The following is a 19192-nucleotide window of genomic DNA, read 5'->3' as shown; positions in this document are numbered from 1 at the left end:
GGGGGGGGGGATATTTTACAGAAGAATCTTAGATCAAGAACGCACACATGATTACAGGCTGAAAGGCGACTGTTGGTACAGGCTAGGGGTCATTGCTTTACAAGCGCTCCAGATGAGAGACCACTTGTCTTGAAGGATACACAGCATCAAGATTGAGATGCTCAATTATAAAGACAGGGTATAAATGTTACCATTTACTAGTCCCCATGTCATTTTTTGTGCATCTAAACAAGTTAGTTGCATTGGAGTACGAAATAATCTTGACTGACCAATACAGTAGACGAATATGCCATACCTCATATGGCGACCTTTAAGTATTGTTGTACTCAAGAGCTAATATTAGTTGCATGGAATGAATGAACATGAAATATGAACAAAAAAAATAACAGCAATTATTATAGTTCTGTGTGTTATATTAATACTAATACTTTCGGAGATCCCAACACACAAGGGGTAACATTTTGAATACTTTATTCCTGTTTTTGTACAAAAATGTAAGCAGGACGGTAAATATCACTTTCACACAGAAGAGGACGTATTCTGGGTTGAATAAATTATGTGGTCTAAATATTCTAAAGAAATCTGGGAACCAATTCTAAAAGCAATTTTAAAGACTGGAAGGCTGGGTATTATTTTATTAAAAAAATGTGACGCCTGTTAGTTTCTGCACTGCTCAAAAAAAGTCTACGGGGCCGAATTATCAAGACTGATTTAGCGCATGCTCGTGTTACACCACTGTTGCAGGCGTAGATGGCGCCAAATTAAACACACTTGATTGGCGTGAACGACACCAGAAACACAATCTAGTTAGGGACTGGAGGAGCATTTCTGCTGTGCAAAATGCCAACACTTTTGATAAAGTGGACGGGTGGCCATTGGGCCACGTCCCGGCTAATCATCTTCATTTCTGCTTATTTTGGAGGAGTGGATTCAAACTGGGGTGAAAACCGTCAAAAGTCTGAAAAAATTGGGCAAATCTTCATTGTGCACATTTCAAAGCTTTTTCTACAGTTTTCAGGTGTAAACATTTTCATGAATTGGCCCCTATGTCTTGGAAGCAACTAAAAACTGTTAAGCCAATGGCAACATAAGCCAAGGCAAATGTGAAATCAAAATCTGGACAATTGTGATGCACTCATATGTAACACTACACGTGAAGAAGCCTTCATTTTACATTCAACCCAAGTCTACAACAGGGGAAATGATGGAGAGCAAAAGCCGACAACTAAAGTGATGGCATATTTGCAAAGATATTCTGATATTTTATACTCAGTGGGGTTCCAATCTCTGGGATCCCCAATGTTCCTGAGAATGAAGGGGGTAACCCAGCTATGCTATGAAAACTATAAAGGGGCCACAGGGCTGAATATCTCTGGAATATAATAACACATTATTAGACAGTAAAGCTCCTATCGGGGCCTACAATTGTTACATCTTTAAGAAGCAGAGGAATAAGAAGTTGCTTCTTGTGTTCTTCAATGTCTAGCATTAATATTTAGGCAAAGGCTTAAAAAAAATTCCTCACTAGAAAGCCATTATAACCAGGTAGAATTTTGGCAATTAAAGAAATACTATACAAAACAACAACTCGTTAGTTTAGTTCTCTAATTGGTTACAAAGTGTCTTTTTAATAAAGTAAAAAGAAAAGAAATAAAACTCACAAATAAATATAATATATGGAAGGTGTGCTCAAGTATATGACAAGCAATGACAATAAGTTAGTGACAATAACAATATGCTAGTCTTTGTAAATTAATCTGGATGCCGTAGGATATTAGGGACGGCTATGTGACCAATAGATGGCAAGCCGGCATGGTGCACTATGTGTTCCTGTGTGACTCGTGCCTTATACAAGCCTTGTTAGGCCCCTTTCACATTGCGTTTTTCTCTACATCCACAGGTCCTGTCGGGGCATCCATCCGGACCGCCCCTCCCCCACTCTGCAAAACGTGCTCCGGACGCATGCGCCCGACAGGGCCATTCACTGTTATGGAGCGCAGTGCGTTAGCGTGTGCTCTGTTTTGTGCAATTTTGTGCACATATACGTTTCTGCAGATGGACACCCGAACGTACGGGTGTCCATCTGCAGAAACGTATGCACAAACGTATGCACAAACGTATGCACAAAATTGCACAAAACAGAGCACACGCTAACGCAGTGCGCTCCATAACAGTGAATGGCCCTGTCGAGCGCATGCGTCCGGAGCACGTTTTGCAGAGTGGGGGAGGGGCAGTCCGGATGGATGCCCCGACAGGACCTGTGGATGTAGAGAAAAACGCAATGTGAAAGGGGCCTAACAAGGCTTGTATAAGGCACGAGTCACACAGGAACACATAGTGCACCATGCCGGCTTGCCATCTATTGGTCACATAGCCGTCCCTAATATCCTACGGCATCCAGATTAATTTACAAAGACTAGCATATTGTTATTGTCACTAACAGTCCGGACAGATGCCCCGACGGGACCTGTGGACGTAGAGAAAAACGCAATGTGAAAGGGGCCTTAGAGTGCATCAATGATTCTAAGCACTCACCCCCATAAATGGTAGGTGTGTAGGTGGTTCTCCATCAGTGCCTTGCCTTATATTATGGAGGCCTGTCTGCATCCTGCCATACACTGGTATTGTGACCAGGTATTGGTAAATACGTCTCGTTTTCTTTTGGGCAATTTATCTGGGCTAACTGAGTGATCACTACCATGCTCGGTACTCTTAACGAGCAGTTGGACACACCAATGGATACGACTCGTTTACCAAGTATAATTTAAAATTAATCGGTACCGCTAGTATTTTTCCAGAATATCTTCCAGAAAAATGCTTGAGCTCCCTATTGACATCAATTATACTCAGTGGACAAGTCAAGCCCATCTGAACGTCCAACTGCTCGTTACGAGTGCCGATCATGGGAGTGCTCGCTCAACACTAATCTAAACTTCTACACTCCTGGGAGCTAAGCTGCCATGTCGCCTATACGGCTTGGATGTGTGTGTTTTCTACGCTTTACTGGACATTCTACTTTATTGGGTCTTCTTTAAAAGGCGTAAAAAACCCCCAAAACCTTATGACCAGTCACATTGGTTGAGGTCCACAAAAAGTGACACTGCTGCCTATGCATTTTATAGGGAGACGTGACAGCACAATGGAGTAAAGATGAGGCATGAAATTCCACAAGTAGGCTCATTTCTTCGACTTGTTAGAAGATCACTATGACCAGCTCAGACATTCAAAGCAGACAAACTCCACTTGTGATTGCACATGAAAGCTGTACCTGACAGTACACTGATTGATGACATTACCAGATCTCCAAAAACAAGGTTACAAACAAGAAAGCATATAGATTTAAGAAAATCTTCTCACCATACTTTAGCATCTTTTTGAGGTGTTCGGTACAAGATCTCAGACACATTCTACTATATATTCAAAAAGGCAAGAACTAAAAAAATAAAAATAAAAAAAATAAAAATGGGAAAATAGATTTCAGAAAAGGCAACATGTCTGTAGTTCAACCATGTGAAATACAGAGATATAAAGAGTTATGAGATATTCATCTTAATATAAGACATTTGTAAATGGTGCAAATTCCAATGATTAGGGATATTGAAATATAAAGATTAGATATTAGGAAAAAGACATCTCAGCGTTAGCAGTAATGCTAATATCTGTCTAAATTAGGAAGAACAGTTTGGGTAAACTTATACACTGCTATATAAAGTACAGGGCATGAAAAGGTGGTACACATGACACAGGGATTTGCTCTGATGTGTGCTTTGAACTCCTGTGCCAGGCATTGCCCCTCAATACCTGCATTTGGCATAAGACAGTGCATTAGTTTTGCCTGAATGTTCCCTTAAACAAGTGCTCGGAAAACTAAAGAAATGTTAATTTAAATCCCTATTTATTGCCCCAATCTACACTAATTTTTAATACGACTGCATTAAAAATTCCCTATACTTCCCTGACTACACAAACTACTATTTATTTTTTTTTCCTATTCCTATCTGATAACGCTTTGTTTGAGAATCCCTGTGTAGGTTACAATACTCAAAGCGTCATCAGGGGGAAGAGGTTTGTGCTTACTGACAAAGTCTATGCCCCCTCCCTGAAACAAAGTGTCATCTGTGACACTCGTTTCAATGGCTGGTCCGGCACTGTGCGCTGTCATTGTGTGATTTGCACAGTGACAGCACACTCTGTGTTCCTGGCTCAGATCAGTACAGCAGGCAGCATAGTAGCACGCACGGTTAGTGTGCATGATATTGCAGTACCCAGCGGCGTGCAGAGACCAGCGCCGCACCAGCCAATGACGTTACTGGCGGGGGCAGTCTGGTCCCTGCATGCTGCTGGGTCCTGTGACAGCATGCACTAACAGTGCGTGCTGCTATGTTGCTGGCTGTACTATTTTGAGTCGGCAAAACAGAGCGCCGCTGTCACTCTGCAAATTGCACAATGACAGAGCAGCGCCAGACCAGCCGCTGAAACATGTGTTACCGATGACGCTTCATTTCAGGGAGGGAGCAGAGGCTGTGTCGGTGACCACAGCCTCCGTCCTTGATGACGCCTCATTTCAGTATCCCAGCATGCACTGGGAATACCCAAAGAAGCACCTTCAGAGTGTAGTCAGGGAAGGGAAGGCAATTGTTTAACTCCGCTGTATTAATTAGTTTAGATTGGGGCAATAAATAGATAATTTCTTTAGTCTTCGGACCACCCCTTTAATCAACATAAACTACCTTTGTAGGCAGTAACTTTTATTGATAACATAACCATTTACTTGCATATGAAACTAGTAATTGTACATTAGAAGTGTCTGCCATAATTGGTTCATACATAAAAGTTTTACAAAAAAAAATGGTCATCATTAAATATCCTAAATTTGTGTCAGATGGTGCCCCATAGTCTAAGAACCCTCGGTTAAGTGCCAATGCCACAGACATTATAGCAACAAGTTGGTCATTACAATACTCATATATAAACAACACCAGCACCACAGAAATACAGATTAAATACTATGCGTCTTAGATGTTATTATGCTGTTCTCACTTGCTTCTTCTTTCTTAATACTGATTAGCCCAGTGGTTATTAGAATACAAGGTAAAAATGGAAAGCCCGACTAGTGAAAAGGCAAATTATAGTCATCTACTTGCCTGCATTTTAGAATGGGATATCCTATATTAGTGTATAGAATTTCAGCAAAACGTTATACACTTTGAATGTTGTGTTGTGAGTACTTTTACAATTTAGCTTTAGACACCATAGATGTGGCTTAGGGGCATACCTAGAAAAGTGCCTGGCATGGGGCATCAACAAGTCACCCTTCCAAAGCCAGTGTATTCAGATTCACAAAAGAAAAGCTTAGGGTAAAGGCAAGGCTAGCTATGGCGGGGCATCAAGACCATCGGCAGACTGCATCATGTGGCTGCTATAGAATACCTGTCATCAGGATATGATCTCTAGAGTAAAATCAGGCCGTGCATTAACACTAGAAGTCACAGAAATTTCAAGCTCCCCCCTGAAGTCCCTAAAGACGGTCAAATGTTCCTTAGTTCAAACTGACCTAACTAACTAGAAACTAAATGGCTAAACTCAAAGGAAAACAACAACCTCCTGTGGTGCGACAGTAATGGCCTTAATTACAGAACAAAAGACTGATTATAGGATGTTAGCTAAAATCCTTCAGGTCATTCGACCCGTCTCTGGGCTCCAAAAGGTAGAAATGTTAAATGACCCCTCTCTGGGACTTCTAGCGTTAAACTTGTCTTTCAAAAGGTTTAGAATTTTTTAGAAAAATATGACAATCTGTATTACAAATAAAATATTGAAGTTCTTAGATTGTTCACACTGACCACTAAGCTTTTTTCAGACTCAAATTTCCTTTTGTTTCAGGAAACAACACAAGTACATAGCCAGAACAGTCAGAAACCAACCCTACCTTTGTACTGAAGCGTCTGATGAGCGTATGCACAGGTCATTGTGAAGGGAGGACGAGCAGAGTCAGCAGTGACACTGCCTATTGGATTGGTGTATCTGGTGTCATCACACATTGTAATCCTGCCTGTGAGTATAAGCAAACTCCTGTTAACTACTCTACATTAAAGGGCAGGAAGTAAGAGTCTAAAAAAAGTCCCAGAGGCCAGTGAGGGTGAGTGAGAGTGGGAGTGTGTATTTTTTTAAAAAAAAAAAAAAATTACATGTGATACAAAAAAATGTTGAAACAATAGGTCATTTTTCTGATGAGAGCTTTCCATTATACCCAGCTTTTACCCTCAGTATTCTAAGTTTACAGTATGTACTGGCACGTTGCCACTTATTTAAGAACCACTGCAGTTAAAAAAGCTCATTTCTTCAATACTAAAAACACGTTTTGCAGGTTTTGTCCTTATGACACATTGCTGAAGCCCTCTAGCTTTCACGGATGAGGCAGAAGGTGCAAAGGTGCATGATTTATGCATGAAATCCAGCCAGCTCTCCTTCATTACTTCTGCATCAGGAGTAATATGACACAAGCTTTTCCCTCTGTTACAAGCAGATGCGGCGCTCGCTTTTGGAATGTATAGATTGAGTTTTTCTTTTTCGAAGTGCTTGTAGAAACGGAGGAATGAAAAATACCCTCATTTGTTGGCATTTTAAAACTTGAAATGTTTGAATTCGACTTGTAAAGAAATACATCTGTGTTTAAAAAGTGTCATCAAACCGTTGATAGAAAAAAGAATTTCCCGCGTTGTAAACATTAGATAAGCCATTTGCAGAATCTGGCTTAGCCGGCCTGAAGAGCTGGCTGCTGAGCATTTTTGTGGCTGGGACGAGCAGAAAACTTTAAACCAGCCAGCCATGGGCAAAATATTGGCGAGGAATGGGCCTCATTGTTAACTGCTATTCAGATTCACATCTTGTTCACAGTAAGTTGAAGAGAACCGGATACTTCAGTGCATTTTCTAGAGAACACAATACCTCCTTCGCCTTGTCATACATTCGTTGCCAAGTCAAGTAATACTGATAGTGTTTTGTTATTTCTTCCTCGTTCTGTCATACGTGTCGGATCAGATCTGCAGATGGACTTTTGTATAAGTACTTCCAAATGGCATAATAATGCACAGCGGCTGCAAGTGCCACAAAGAGATGCCAAATGGCATGTGCAAAAGGTATGATTCCATCGCTCTTGAAGAACACCACGCCCATGCAGTAGATCAGCCCTCCCCAGGCAAGTTCTTGTAAGCCGTCTGTGTTGTTCTGTAAAGTAAGAGGAAGGGTTATCCATGCGCAGAGCCAAAATAACCATAGAAAAAAACAAGGCTGCTATATGCACTCTAAACGCCCCCGTACACATCAGATTTCGGCAAGACCATCCAATAATTCGATGTTCACCGAGATAAATCATTTTGGCTTCATTAGGTGCACTGTGCATAACCGTAAATTTAGAAGACGGCTCACGTACACCTCTACTGATCATGTGCAGTGCGCCTAATGGAGCCAGGAAGCGTACACCCAACTTCAAAAGGTGCACCGACATGGCCAAAATGAGTTGCACGCATGCACAAGATTTCCAGGAGCTGGTGGTGATACCAGCTCGAGGATATCATGTTATCAATAGGGATGATCGAATATCACAAATATTCGTTAATATTCGGCTTCGCGAATATCCGACGAATAGGTCGCTGCTATGCGAATATTCGATGCGGAATGTAAGTCTATGGGAAGCCCAAATAGTTGCTATTTGGCAACTATTCGGGTTTCCCATAGACTTACATTGCACATCGAATATTCACAAATAGCCGAATATTTGAGGTATTCGATCATTTCTAGTTATCATCCCAAAGGATCGTTATAACGTGGGGAAGAACAACCGAATAGTCAGGGGAAGTAATGCCTCTGCGACTAGTCATGGGCTTGATTAGCATATGGACAGCGAGGGTTAAAAGTAGTTTTTTTAAACATTCATATTAGTGAAGAGCATTAGACAGGGCTGGTTAGGAAGGGAATTTGGCCATGCAGGTATCAATGCCGCTGGGTTGGAGGGCATAGGGGACCTGACAAGTTCCTTTTAAAGAGTAACTGTTATTTACATTTTTGTTTCTTACATAGTACACATAAAAATAAGAAACGTTGTAATATATCTTATCAGAGATTTCTGCTTTTTTCTCCTTCTGTACTGATCTTTTACCCTAAATTTAGGGGGAAAATCTGAATGTAGTATAAACAGAATTCCCATTACTGGAATAGATAATCATTGGTGCTCTGTTTCTAGTGAAAGACACCGACATTCTGCTGCAAGTTCTTCTATAACCAAACTTCCAGTTCTCCTTAGAACCTAATACGCATCAAACGCCATCTCCTATCTCAGCAATGGGGTAATATGTATTCACTAAACACAGATTTCACGTACTTCCGAATTGAGAATTTTGAGAATGAATTATCAGTCCTAGTGGAGAAAGAAGCAGATTTATCTGATAAAATATATTACTAAGTTTCTTATTTTCACATGTATTATTAATTTATGAAGAAAAGTAAAGCAACGGTTAAGGCCCCGTCTCACACACAGATAAATCTTTGGCAGATCTGTGGTTGCAGTGAAATCATGGACATATTGTTCCATCTGTACACAGCCACAAACCTGCCACTGATTGTCCACAATTTCACTGCAACCACAGATCTGCCGCAGATCTATCTCTATGCGTGACAGGGCCTTTACTCTACAACAGTTCACTTGTTAAGAAGACACAAACTTGAATACTGAGTAACCTTGGGGACATATCTTAATCTAGCTTGGTTTTCGATTAGAAGGTAACATTTTCTTTTAGGAAAATGGATGATTTTTCACCATCACTTTCTCAGTCTCTTCTCTGAACAGATTGAGGCTTCTAAATTATACAGCCTTTCCCACAGAGAAAGTAGCGCTTCCAGGGTGATTGGCTTAGGGTCTATGGAATGTTACTGTTTACTGGAGGTAGAGAACCTTCCCTCCTATTCTAGGTCTTTTGAATGTGCTAATTTAAGTAATAGTACAAGAGAAAAATAGGCATTAACCCTTGTCTGGTACCATGAAAAAAATTAATTGTACCAATCTGCCAAATTGACCTTATGGTACCAGACAAGGGTTAATAAAAACACATTAATAAAACAATTTTCAAGACTTGAGAATTTACTATCAAAATGTAAAAGGGTTCTCTCTGGTGACAATACTTCCGACCATGATTGAGAACATCATTGAACAAGGAGAAATTCAGAAGAGGAGCTCTTTAGTTTCGGTTCGAATGGGGGCTATCAGCCTGACCCCGTATTTAGCAAGTGATAACACCCTTTTAAAAGGAACCGGTCATCAGATTTGTCCCTTATAAACTGTGGCCACCACCGGTGAGCTCTTTTATACAGTATTCTAGAATACTGCATATAAGTGCTAAAGCAGATCTGTACAACATAAAAAACAGCTTTTATTATACTCACCCATACGGTGGTCGGGTCCGATGAGCGTTGCTGGTCTCAGTTTGGCGCCTCCTCTCTTCCCTTCATAGTCGTCCTCCTTCCCTGCTCTGTGTGGATGATACGTTCTTCGTCATCCACATAGAGTCCTCCATTGCGCTCCTACGTACTTTGCTCTGTTCGCAACAGGGCAGAGAGAAGTACTATAATGTGCAGGCGCGGGGAAGGTCAAAGAACGCCTTGCGCATGCGCACTAAAATGCTTTGATCTGCCCTCAGCAGGGCAGAGACAATTGCACATGCCCAGGAGCATGATAGACACTAAGTACATGGACCAGAGAAGGAGGACGCCGATCCCAAAAGTTAGAGGTCGCTGGACAGAACTGGCAACGCGGATCGGACCAGACTGCCCCGCAGGTGTGTATAATAAATGCTGGTTTTTAATGTTATACAGAGCAGCATGGGCACTTATATAAAGTATTCTGGAAGGCTGTATACAAGGGCTTACTGATGGTGGCAGTAGCTTATAAGGGAGAAATCTGGTGACAAGTTCCCTTTAAGTGCACTTATCTCTTTTTAAAACTACAGTTGCAGAATTACTAAGTCAGGGATAGGAGAGGTTGTCACTTGTGGATGCTCCTAAGATCATTACAATTGATTTGATATCTGGAGTAACATAGCTGGCTTTCTCTAGAAAGGTTTTCATGTATTTCTACTTTAGAAGATAATACATTAAGCCGGCCACACGATGGTCATCCAAATAGTAGACTGAAGCGTTAAGTGGAATCAGTTTCGTTCTATTTAGCACCATGCTCAACTCGTGTAAAATAAGAAAGAATGCATTCATTCCATGCAGAAAATGTATTACAACCTCCGTGCACTGGAATGACAAATATGTGACTCGGCCATCCGGGTTTTTATTTCTTTCGCATATGTGTTTTAAGTTCTCCCTTTCAATTTTCTCATTTTTCTTGCCCAATTTTGAGGGAGAAAGGGCTATAAAATGTGTACTAATAAAAAAAAAAAAAAGGCAAAAAAACCCAAACAAATACAAGTCAATGATTGAAAATTTATGTTCATGTTTCTTTTGTTCCTAAAAATTCACCTATTTCATTATTTCTGTGAATGTGAGCCCTTTCACACAGCCATATTTGTGGTCTGTGTCCCTGCCATAAAGAGTCTATGAAAGATTATATGCGATTGACAACTTTTCCTTCTTAAAGGGATCCTCCACATCACAATAAAAGTATCACGCTAAATGCACAATAGATAGAGAGGACTTCTGTTGTCCTTTTTTCTGCCACTAATTATTCCCCAGTCCTCCCTTCATGTCTGTAAATTGCTGCCAGCTTCCACTATGTACACTGTCATTTTAAGTCTGAGCCACTCCCTCTGCTTTGGACTGGTCCATCTAAGGGGGGATTGTCTCATACTAGTGCATAATCTAGCCTGAAAAACTCCCCACTTCCTCTTGGATGGACCAGGCCCAAGAAGGATTGGGTCAGATTTACAAAGCCTTTAGAAGCCACCGGGCATTTTACATACATGGAGAGGATAAAGGGATTAGGAAGTAAACAAGGAGGACACCAGATATTTTAACTATACATTATGCGTTCATTGTGAATTCTTTGTCGTCAGGTGGAGGGTCACTTTAACCATAAAAAGAGTAACCCTACCCTACATCCCAAAGTTAATGGTTCACTGCATGTGGGAGATTTTTACCGAATTTCTCATATCACTTGCCAAAAAAATTCTTATTTTTGTGAATGAAAACAGTTTCACATGAACATAGAGATTCTTACCATTGATGTCACTACTAAAGCTGGAGAAAATCCCATTGCTAGGTAGAAGAGCAATTCAACAATCTTATACCTAGAAGAATGAAATGCATTCTTAATGGCTCAAATGTAAAAATAATAAAATGCCACAATGGATTAAAAACACATTAGTAAAAATGTGTAATCACGAGACAACATTCACACAGACAAATCCACAGCAACACATATCTGGAGCAAAAGACCGCATCCAATAAAGAACCATGTGTATTCTTAAGCATTACAAGCAACCTCTGTCATGGTAAACAGTCTATGCACTGTTTCAGCATTACTTTTTTATTCTCAAGACCTACTTTCTCAAACCTATTTGTCTGGGTAGACTCCAGCTCTGCGATCAGTGGGCATTCCCATAAATCATGTCCTTACTCTCCCCTTTCCTTGCCCCACTGCTTTAGAGAAGGGATGAAGAACCTTTTTCTCAAAATGTGTCAAGAGGACTTCTAAGGACTATCCCAAGAAAAAAAAAATTACTCTTAGTAGGGATGGCCCTGTTGGGAGAAATGTAGCTGCTAAAACTATGGTTTGGTGGTATGAAAAGAGCAGCCAGTCAGTGACAAAAACACTCCTTAAAGAGAACATGTCAGGTCCAATACGCACCCAGAACCACGAGCAGTTCTGGGTGCACATTACTAATCCCTGCCTATCCGTCCATGTATACACTACAATAGATAAAGGGATCTTTAGAAAAAGTATTTCTAAACATCCTTTTTGAAATGCTAATGAAGCCAGCGACTAGTCGCAAGGGTGTTATTTCCCTTGGCTAGTCAGCCTCCTTAGCATGTAAGCACGCCCCTGTGGGCTCGGTAACATGCTAATGAATGTTCAGAGTCAGAGGCATGGTCACTCTTGCCTCTCTCTGCTGCCATCGCCGGTTTTTGGCTCAGTGCGTATGGATCAGAAGTCCCCGGACTTCCGGTCATGTGCACTACACCAGTTTGAAGCAGGGAAGCGTACACCTGACTTCATGGTGCGCATGACTGCAAGTCTGGGAACTTCTGATCAAGCACACTGAGCCAAAAGAAGGGAATTTTGTTTACTTACCGTAAATTCCTTTTCTTCTAGCTCCAATTGGGAGACCCAGACAATTGGGTGTATAGCTTCTGCCTCCGGAGGCCACACAAAGTACTACACTAAAAAGTGTAAAGCCCCTCCCCTTCTGCCAATACACCCCCCGTGCATCACGGGCTCCTCAGTTTTGGTGCAAAAGCAAGGAGGAAAAGTTATAAATTGGTTTAAAGTAAATTCAATCCGAAGGAATTTCGGAGAACTGAAACCATTCAACATGAACAACATGTGTACACAAAGAACAACAGCCCGAAGGGAACAGGGGCGGGTGCTGGGTCTCCCAATTGGAGCTAGAAGAAAAGGAATTTACGGTAAGTAAACAAAATTCCCTTCTTCTTTGTCGCTCCATTGGGAGACCCAGACAATTGGGACGTCCAAAAGCAGTCCCTGGGTGGGTAAAGTAAAAAACTCGTAATAGAGCCGTAAAACGGCCCCTTCCTACAGGTGGGCAACCGCCGCCTGAAGGACTCGCCTACCTAGGCTGGCATCTGCCGAAGCATAGGTATGCACCTGATAGTGTTTCGTGAAAGTGTGCAGGCTCGACCAGGTAGCTGCCTGACACACCTGCTGAGCCGTAGCCTGGTGCCGCAAAGCCCAGGACGCACCCACGGCTCTGGTAGAATGGGCCTTCAGCCCTGAGGGAACCGGAAGCCCAGAAGATCGGTAAGCTTCGAGAATTGGTTCCTTGATCCACCGAGCCAGGGTTGATTTGGAAGCCCGTGACCCTTTACGCTGGCCAGCGACAAGGACAAAGAGTGCATCCGAGCAGCGCAGGGGCGCCGTACGAGAAATGTAGAGTCTGAGTGCTCTCACCAGATCTAACAAGTGCAAATCCCTTTCACATTGGTGAACTGGATGAGGACAAAAAGAGGGTAAGGAGATATCCTGATTGAGATGAAAGGGGGATACCACCTTAGGGAGAAATTCCGGAACCGGACGCAGAACCACCTTGTCCTGGTGAAACACCAGGAAAGGGGCTTTGCATGACAGCGCTGCTAGCTCAGACACTCTCCGAAGTGATGTGACTGCTACTAGGAAGACCACTTTCTGCGAAATGCGTGAGAGAGAAATATCCTTCATTGGCTCGAAAGGTGGTTTCTGAAGAGCCATCAGCACCCTGTTCAGATCCCAGGGTTCTAACGGCCGCTTGTAAGGAGGGACTATGTGACAAACCCCCTGCAGGAACGTGCGTACCTGTGGAAGTCTGGCTAGGCGCTTCTGAAAAAACACAGAGAGCGCTGAGACTTGTCCCTTAAGGGAGCCGAGCGACAACCCTTTTTCCAATCCGGATTGAAGGAAGGAAAGAAAAGTGGGCAAGGCAAATGGCCAGGGAGAAAAACCCTGATCAGAGCACCAAGATAAGAATATCCTCCACGTCCTGTGGTAGATCTTGGCGGACGTTGGTTTCCTAGCCTGTCTCATAGTGGCAATGACCTCTTGAGATAACCCTGAAGACGCTAGGATCCAGGACTCAATGGCCACACAGTCAGGTTGAGGGCCGCAGAATTCAGATGGAAAAACGGCCCTTGAGACAGCAAGTCTGGTCGGTCTGGTAGTGCCCACGGTTGGCCCACCGTGAGATGCCACAGATCCGGGTACCACGACCTCCTCGGCCAGTCTGGAGCGACGAGGATGGCGCGGCGGCAGTCGGACCTGATCTTGCGTAACACTCTGGGCAACAGTGCCAGAGGAGGAAACACATAAGGGAGTTGAAACTGCGACCAATCCTGAACTAAGGCGTCTGCCGCCAGAGCTCTGTGATCTTGAGACCGTGCCATGAATGTCGGGACCTTGTTGTTGTGCCGGGACGCCATTAGGTCGACGTCCGGCATCCCCCAGCGGCAACAGATCTCCTGAAACACGTCCGGGTGAAGGGACCATTCCCCTGCGTCCATGCCCTGGCGACTGAGAAAGTCTGCTTCCCAGTTTTCTACGCCCGGGATGTGAACTGCGGATATGGTGGAGGCTGTGGCTTCCACCCACAGCAGAATCCGCCGGACTTCCTGGAAGGCTTGCCGACTGCGTGTTCCGCCTTGGTGGTTGATGTATGCCACCGCTGTGGAGTTGTCCGACTGAATTCGGATCTGCTTGCCTTCCAGCCACGGCTGGAACGCCTTTAGGGCAAGATACACTGCCCTTATCTCCAGAACATTGATCTGAAGGGAGGACTCTGTCTGAGTCCAAGTACCTTGAGCCCTGTGGTGGAGAAGACCGCTCCCCACCCTGACAGGCTCGCGTCCGTCGTGACCACAGCCCAGGATGGGGGCAGGAAGGATTTCCCCTTCGACAGAGAAGTGGGGAGAAGCCACCACTGAAGGGAAGCCTTGGCTGCCCGCGAAAGGGAGACGTTCCTGTCGAGGGACGTCGACTTCCTGTCCCATTTGCGGAGAATGTCCCATTGAAGTGGACGCAGATGAAACTGCGCAAAAGGAACTGCCTCCATTGCTGCTACCATCTTCCCTAGGAAGTGCATGAGGCGCCTCAGGGGGTGTGACTGGCCTTGAAGGAGAGATTGCACCCCTGTCTGTAGTGAACGCTGTTTGTCCAGCGGAAGCTTCACTATCGCTGAGAGAGTATGAAACTCCATGCCAAGATATGTCAGTGATTGGGCCGGTGTCAGATTTGACTTTGGAAAATTGATGATCCACCCGAAACTCTGGAGAGTCTCCAGAGCAATGTTCAGGCTGTGTTGGCATGCCACTTGAGAGGGTGCCTTGACAAGCAGATCGTCTAAGTAAGGGATCACCGAGTGTCCCTGAGAGTGTAGGACTGCTACCACTGTTGCCATGACCTTGGTGAAGACCCGTGGGGCTGTCGCCAGGCCGAAAGGCAGTGCCACGAACTGAAGGTGTTCGTCCCCTATGGCGAAACGCAGGAAGCGCTGATGCTCTGGTGCAATCGGTACGTGGAGATAAGCATCTTTGATGTCGATTGATGCCAGGAAATCTCCTTGGGACATTGAGGCGATGACGGAGCGGAGCGATTCCATCCGGAACCGCCTGGTTTTTACGTGTTTGTTGAGCAGTTTTAGGTCCAGAACAGGACGGAAGGATCCGTCCTTTTTCGGCGCCACGAACAAGTTGGAGTAAAAACCGTGACCCTGTTGCTGAAGAGGAACAGGGATCACCACTCCTTCTGCCTTCAGAGTGCACACCGCCTGAAGAAGAGCATCGGCTCTCTCGGGGGGCGGAGATGTTCTGAAGAATCGAGTCGGAGGACGAGAGCTGAACTCTATCCTGTAACCGTGAGATAGAATGTCTCTCAACCATCGGTCTTTTACCTGTGGCAGCCAGGCGTCGCCAAAGCGGGAAAGCCTGCCACCGACCGAGGATGCGGTGTGAGGAGGCCGAAAGTCATGAGGAGGCCGCTTTGGGAGCGGTTCTTCCGGCGGTCTTTTTAGGACGTGACTTAGACCGCCATGAATCGGAGTTCCTCTGATCCTTCTGACGCCTTTTGGACGAGGAGAATTGAAACCTGCCCGCGGGCCGAAAGGACAGAAACCTCGATTGTACCTTCCGTTGTTGAGGTCTGTTTGGTTTGGACTGGGGTAAGGATGAGTCCTTTCCCTTGGATTGTTTAATGATTTCATCCAATCGCTCACCAAACAGGCGGTCGCCAGAAAATGGCAAACCGGTTAAGAACTTTTTGGAAGCAGAGTCTGCCTTCCATTCACGTAGCCACATGGCCCTGCGGACTGCCACCGAATTGGCGGAAGCTACCGCCGTACGGCTCGCAGAGTCCAGGACAGCATTAATGGCGTAGGACGCAAACGCCGACGCCTGAGAGGTTAAAGACACCACTTGCGGAGCAGATGTACGTGTGACTGTATTAATCTGCGCATGACAAGCTGAGATAGCTTGGAGTGCCCATACGGCTGCGAATGCTGGAGCAAAAGACGCGCCGATAGCTTCATAGATGGATTTCAACCATAGCTCCATCTGTCTGTCAGTGGCATCTTTGAGTGAAGCCCCATCTTCCACTGCAACTATGGATCTAGCCGCCAGTCTGGAGACTGGAGGATCCACCTTAGGACACTGAGCCCAGCCCTTGACAACGTCAGGGGGGAAGGGATAACGTGTATCCTTAAGGCGCTTGGAAAAACGCTTATCTGGACAAGCTCGGTGTTTCTGGACTGCCTCTCTGAAGTCAGAGTGATCCAGAAACGTACTCATTGTACGCTTGGGAAACCTGAAACGGAATTTCTCCTGCTGAGAAGCTGACTCCTCAATTGTAGGAGCTGGGGGAGAAATATCCAACACCTGATTGATGGTCGCTATAAGGTCATTCACTATGGCGTCACCTTCAGGTGTATCTAGGTTGAGAGCGGCCTCAGGATCAGAATCCTGATCTGCTACCTCCGCTTCATCTTCCAGAGAGTCCTCCTGCTGAGACCCTGAACAGTGTGATGAAGTCGAGGGAATTTCCCAGCGAGCCCGCTTAGGCGGCCTGGGACTGCGGTCCGTGTCAGAGACCTCACCCTGGGACCTATGGGTCACCCCAGGAGCACTTTGCTGCTCCAATTGAGGGGGGCCTGGGGTCAATGATTCAACAGTGCCCGGGGCCTGAGTCACCGGTCTGGACTGTAAGGCTTTTAGTATCTTAGCAGACCATTTATCCATACTCTCAGACAGTTTGTCAGCAAATACTGCAAACTCCGTCCCTGTCACCTGGACAGTGGTAGCAGGTGGTTCCACCTGGGCCACTAGTAGCAGAGGCTCCGGCTGAGTAAGTGCCACAGGGGCCGAGCATTGCACACAATGAGGGTCTGTGGAACCTGCCGGTAGTATAGCCGCACATGAGGTACAGGTTGCAAAGTAAGCCTGTGCTTTGGCACCCTTGCTTTTTGTGGACGACATGCTGTTGTCTCCTCTGAGTACAATCCAGGAGGGTATATAGCCAAAAATCAACAGTGCGACCGTACAGTGTAAATGTATAGCATATAAGCATATATATATATGTACACTTCGGCACTCAGTGGGGCCAGCACCTCAGGTGCTGCTTACCGACCGCTCAAAGCGGTTGTGTGATCACCAGATTCCCTGCCTGGGCCTCCCAGAGCCGTGTTGTCTCTCCTCTCCAGCGTCAGAAGTGCTGACAGGAATGGCTGCCGGCGTTCTGTGGGGAGGAGGGGGCCGTGGGCGTGCCCTAGAAAGTGCGGGAATCTGGTGCCCCACTGTGCTGAGTGAGGGGGGAGGAGGATACAAAGTATGCTCCAGCCCTCAGCGCTGACGTCCTGTGCAGCGTCCCGCCCTTCCCCTGACTGGCAGGCCTGGGGGCGGGAATATGCGATACTAGGCCGCAAAAGCCGGGGACTAAAGTTATAAGCGCGGCCGGCAAATAAGCGCGGCCGGCGCGGTAGTCCCCGGCGCACTAACACACCCAGCAGTGCTGCAGTGTGTATGGCACAAGCGCTCCATGCGCGGTCCCCCAGGGGGACACAGAGTACCTCACAGTAGCAGGGCCTTGTCCCTGACGATACCCGGCTCCTGTCCAGCAGATTCCCCAGGGGCTGCGGAGGGAGCACGGTCCCCGTGCCTGGAGACCGATTAGGATCCCACTTCACCCAGAGCCCTTAAGGGATGGGGAAGGAAAACAGCATGTGGCTCCTGCCTATGTACCCGCAATGGGTACCTCAACCTTAACAACACCGCCGACCAGAGTGGGGTGAGAAGGGAGCATGCTGGGGGCCCTGTTATGGGCCCTCTTTTCTTCCATCCGACATAGTCAGCAGCTGCTGCTAAGATGTGGAGCTATGCGTGGATGTCAGCCTCCTTCGCACAAAGCATAAAAACTGAGGAGCCCGTGATGCACGGGGGGTGTATAGGCAGAAGGGGAGGGGCTTTACACTTTTTAGTGTAGTACTTTGTGTGGCCTCCGGAGGCAGAAGCTATACACCCAATTGTCTGGGTCTCCCAATGGAGCGACAAAGAAACTAGCAGTGGTAGCAGAAAGGGGAGAGTGACCATGCCTCTGAAACTGTGCATTCATTAGTATATTAGTACGTCCACAGTGCCGTGCTTACATGCTAAGGGGGCCAACTAGCCAAGGGAAGTAACGCCCTCATAACTAGTCGCTGGCCTCATTAGCATATCATAAAGGAGCTTTAGAAATACTTTTTCTAAAGATCCCTTTATCTATGCTAGTGTATACAGGGACGGTTAGGCAGGGATTAGCAATATGCACCCAGAACTGCTCGTGGTCCTAAGTACATATTGCACCCAACAGGTTCCCTTTAATGAGAATTTCCTACAAAGTTAATTTTAATCAATAGAATTTTGAACAATAATACTTCTTTCTTTGAGGTAAAACAGTTTTTAAAAACAGGCAGGAAAATGTTTTCCCTCACAAAAAGAATCAGCTATGATCCCATGCTGTAATGCCTTTATAGTCTCTTGTGTCCTTCCCTGCCCTAGATATGTGATATAATCAGACCATGTCCCTGTACGGTCAGACATGGCCATTACACAGTACACAGCAGGGGCACATATATAAGATTATCTCAGCACAAAAACATTTATTTATTTTTTTTAAAAACATCCAATTGTGGAAATCATTATATTTCCAAGATCCATTGAACTATCTAATGAACTTTAAAATTAACTTTGTGGGAAGACCCTTTTCTGGTACCATTGGGTCAATGTGACCCCATACAGATTGTATATGTAGCTGCCAACACATGTTGTTCCACGCGATTATGCCATCTTATATATTTTATTATGAAGGTTCAACTGACTTATTGAATGTGCCATTTTTAGTCTTACTCGTTTTCGCTTATAGCTATATACGGTAACCATAAAGGACAGTGGGGTCATTATGACCCCACGGTACAGTTGTGCAATATAATAATAATACAATAATAATAAAACAATATATTTTTAA

The 19192-nt window shown here is 45.0% G+C and overlaps 1 protein-coding gene across 2 annotated transcripts in view; it reads right to left on the bottom strand.

Annotated features, from left to right (window-relative positions):
* Positions 1–2390: 2390 nt before the first annotated feature.
* The window catches only part of MMD (monocyte to macrophage differentiation associated), an 81521-nt gene continuing 64719 nt past the window's right edge, over positions 2391–19192 (bottom strand). For both annotated transcript variants that reach the window (XM_075349720.1, XM_075349721.1), the window contains exons 6-7: positions 11216–11285; positions 2391–7227 (exon numbers count right to left, since the gene is read on the bottom strand). In XM_075349720.1, coding sequence (XP_075205835.1) covers positions 7024–7227; positions 11216–11285 — 274 coding nt within the window. In that variant the 3' untranslated portion in view covers positions 2391–7023. The remainder of the gene's footprint in view (positions 7228–11215; positions 11286–19192) is intronic.

This window comes from Anomaloglossus baeobatrachus, chromosome 5, assembly GCF_048569485.1.
Source record: "Anomaloglossus baeobatrachus isolate aAnoBae1 chromosome 5, aAnoBae1.hap1, whole genome shotgun sequence".
NCBI classification, from domain to species: domain Eukaryota; kingdom Metazoa; phylum Chordata; class Amphibia; order Anura; family Aromobatidae; genus Anomaloglossus; species Anomaloglossus baeobatrachus.
The sequence above is the reverse complement of the archived record's forward strand: the minus strand, read 5'-3'. Positions and strand labels throughout refer to the sequence as shown.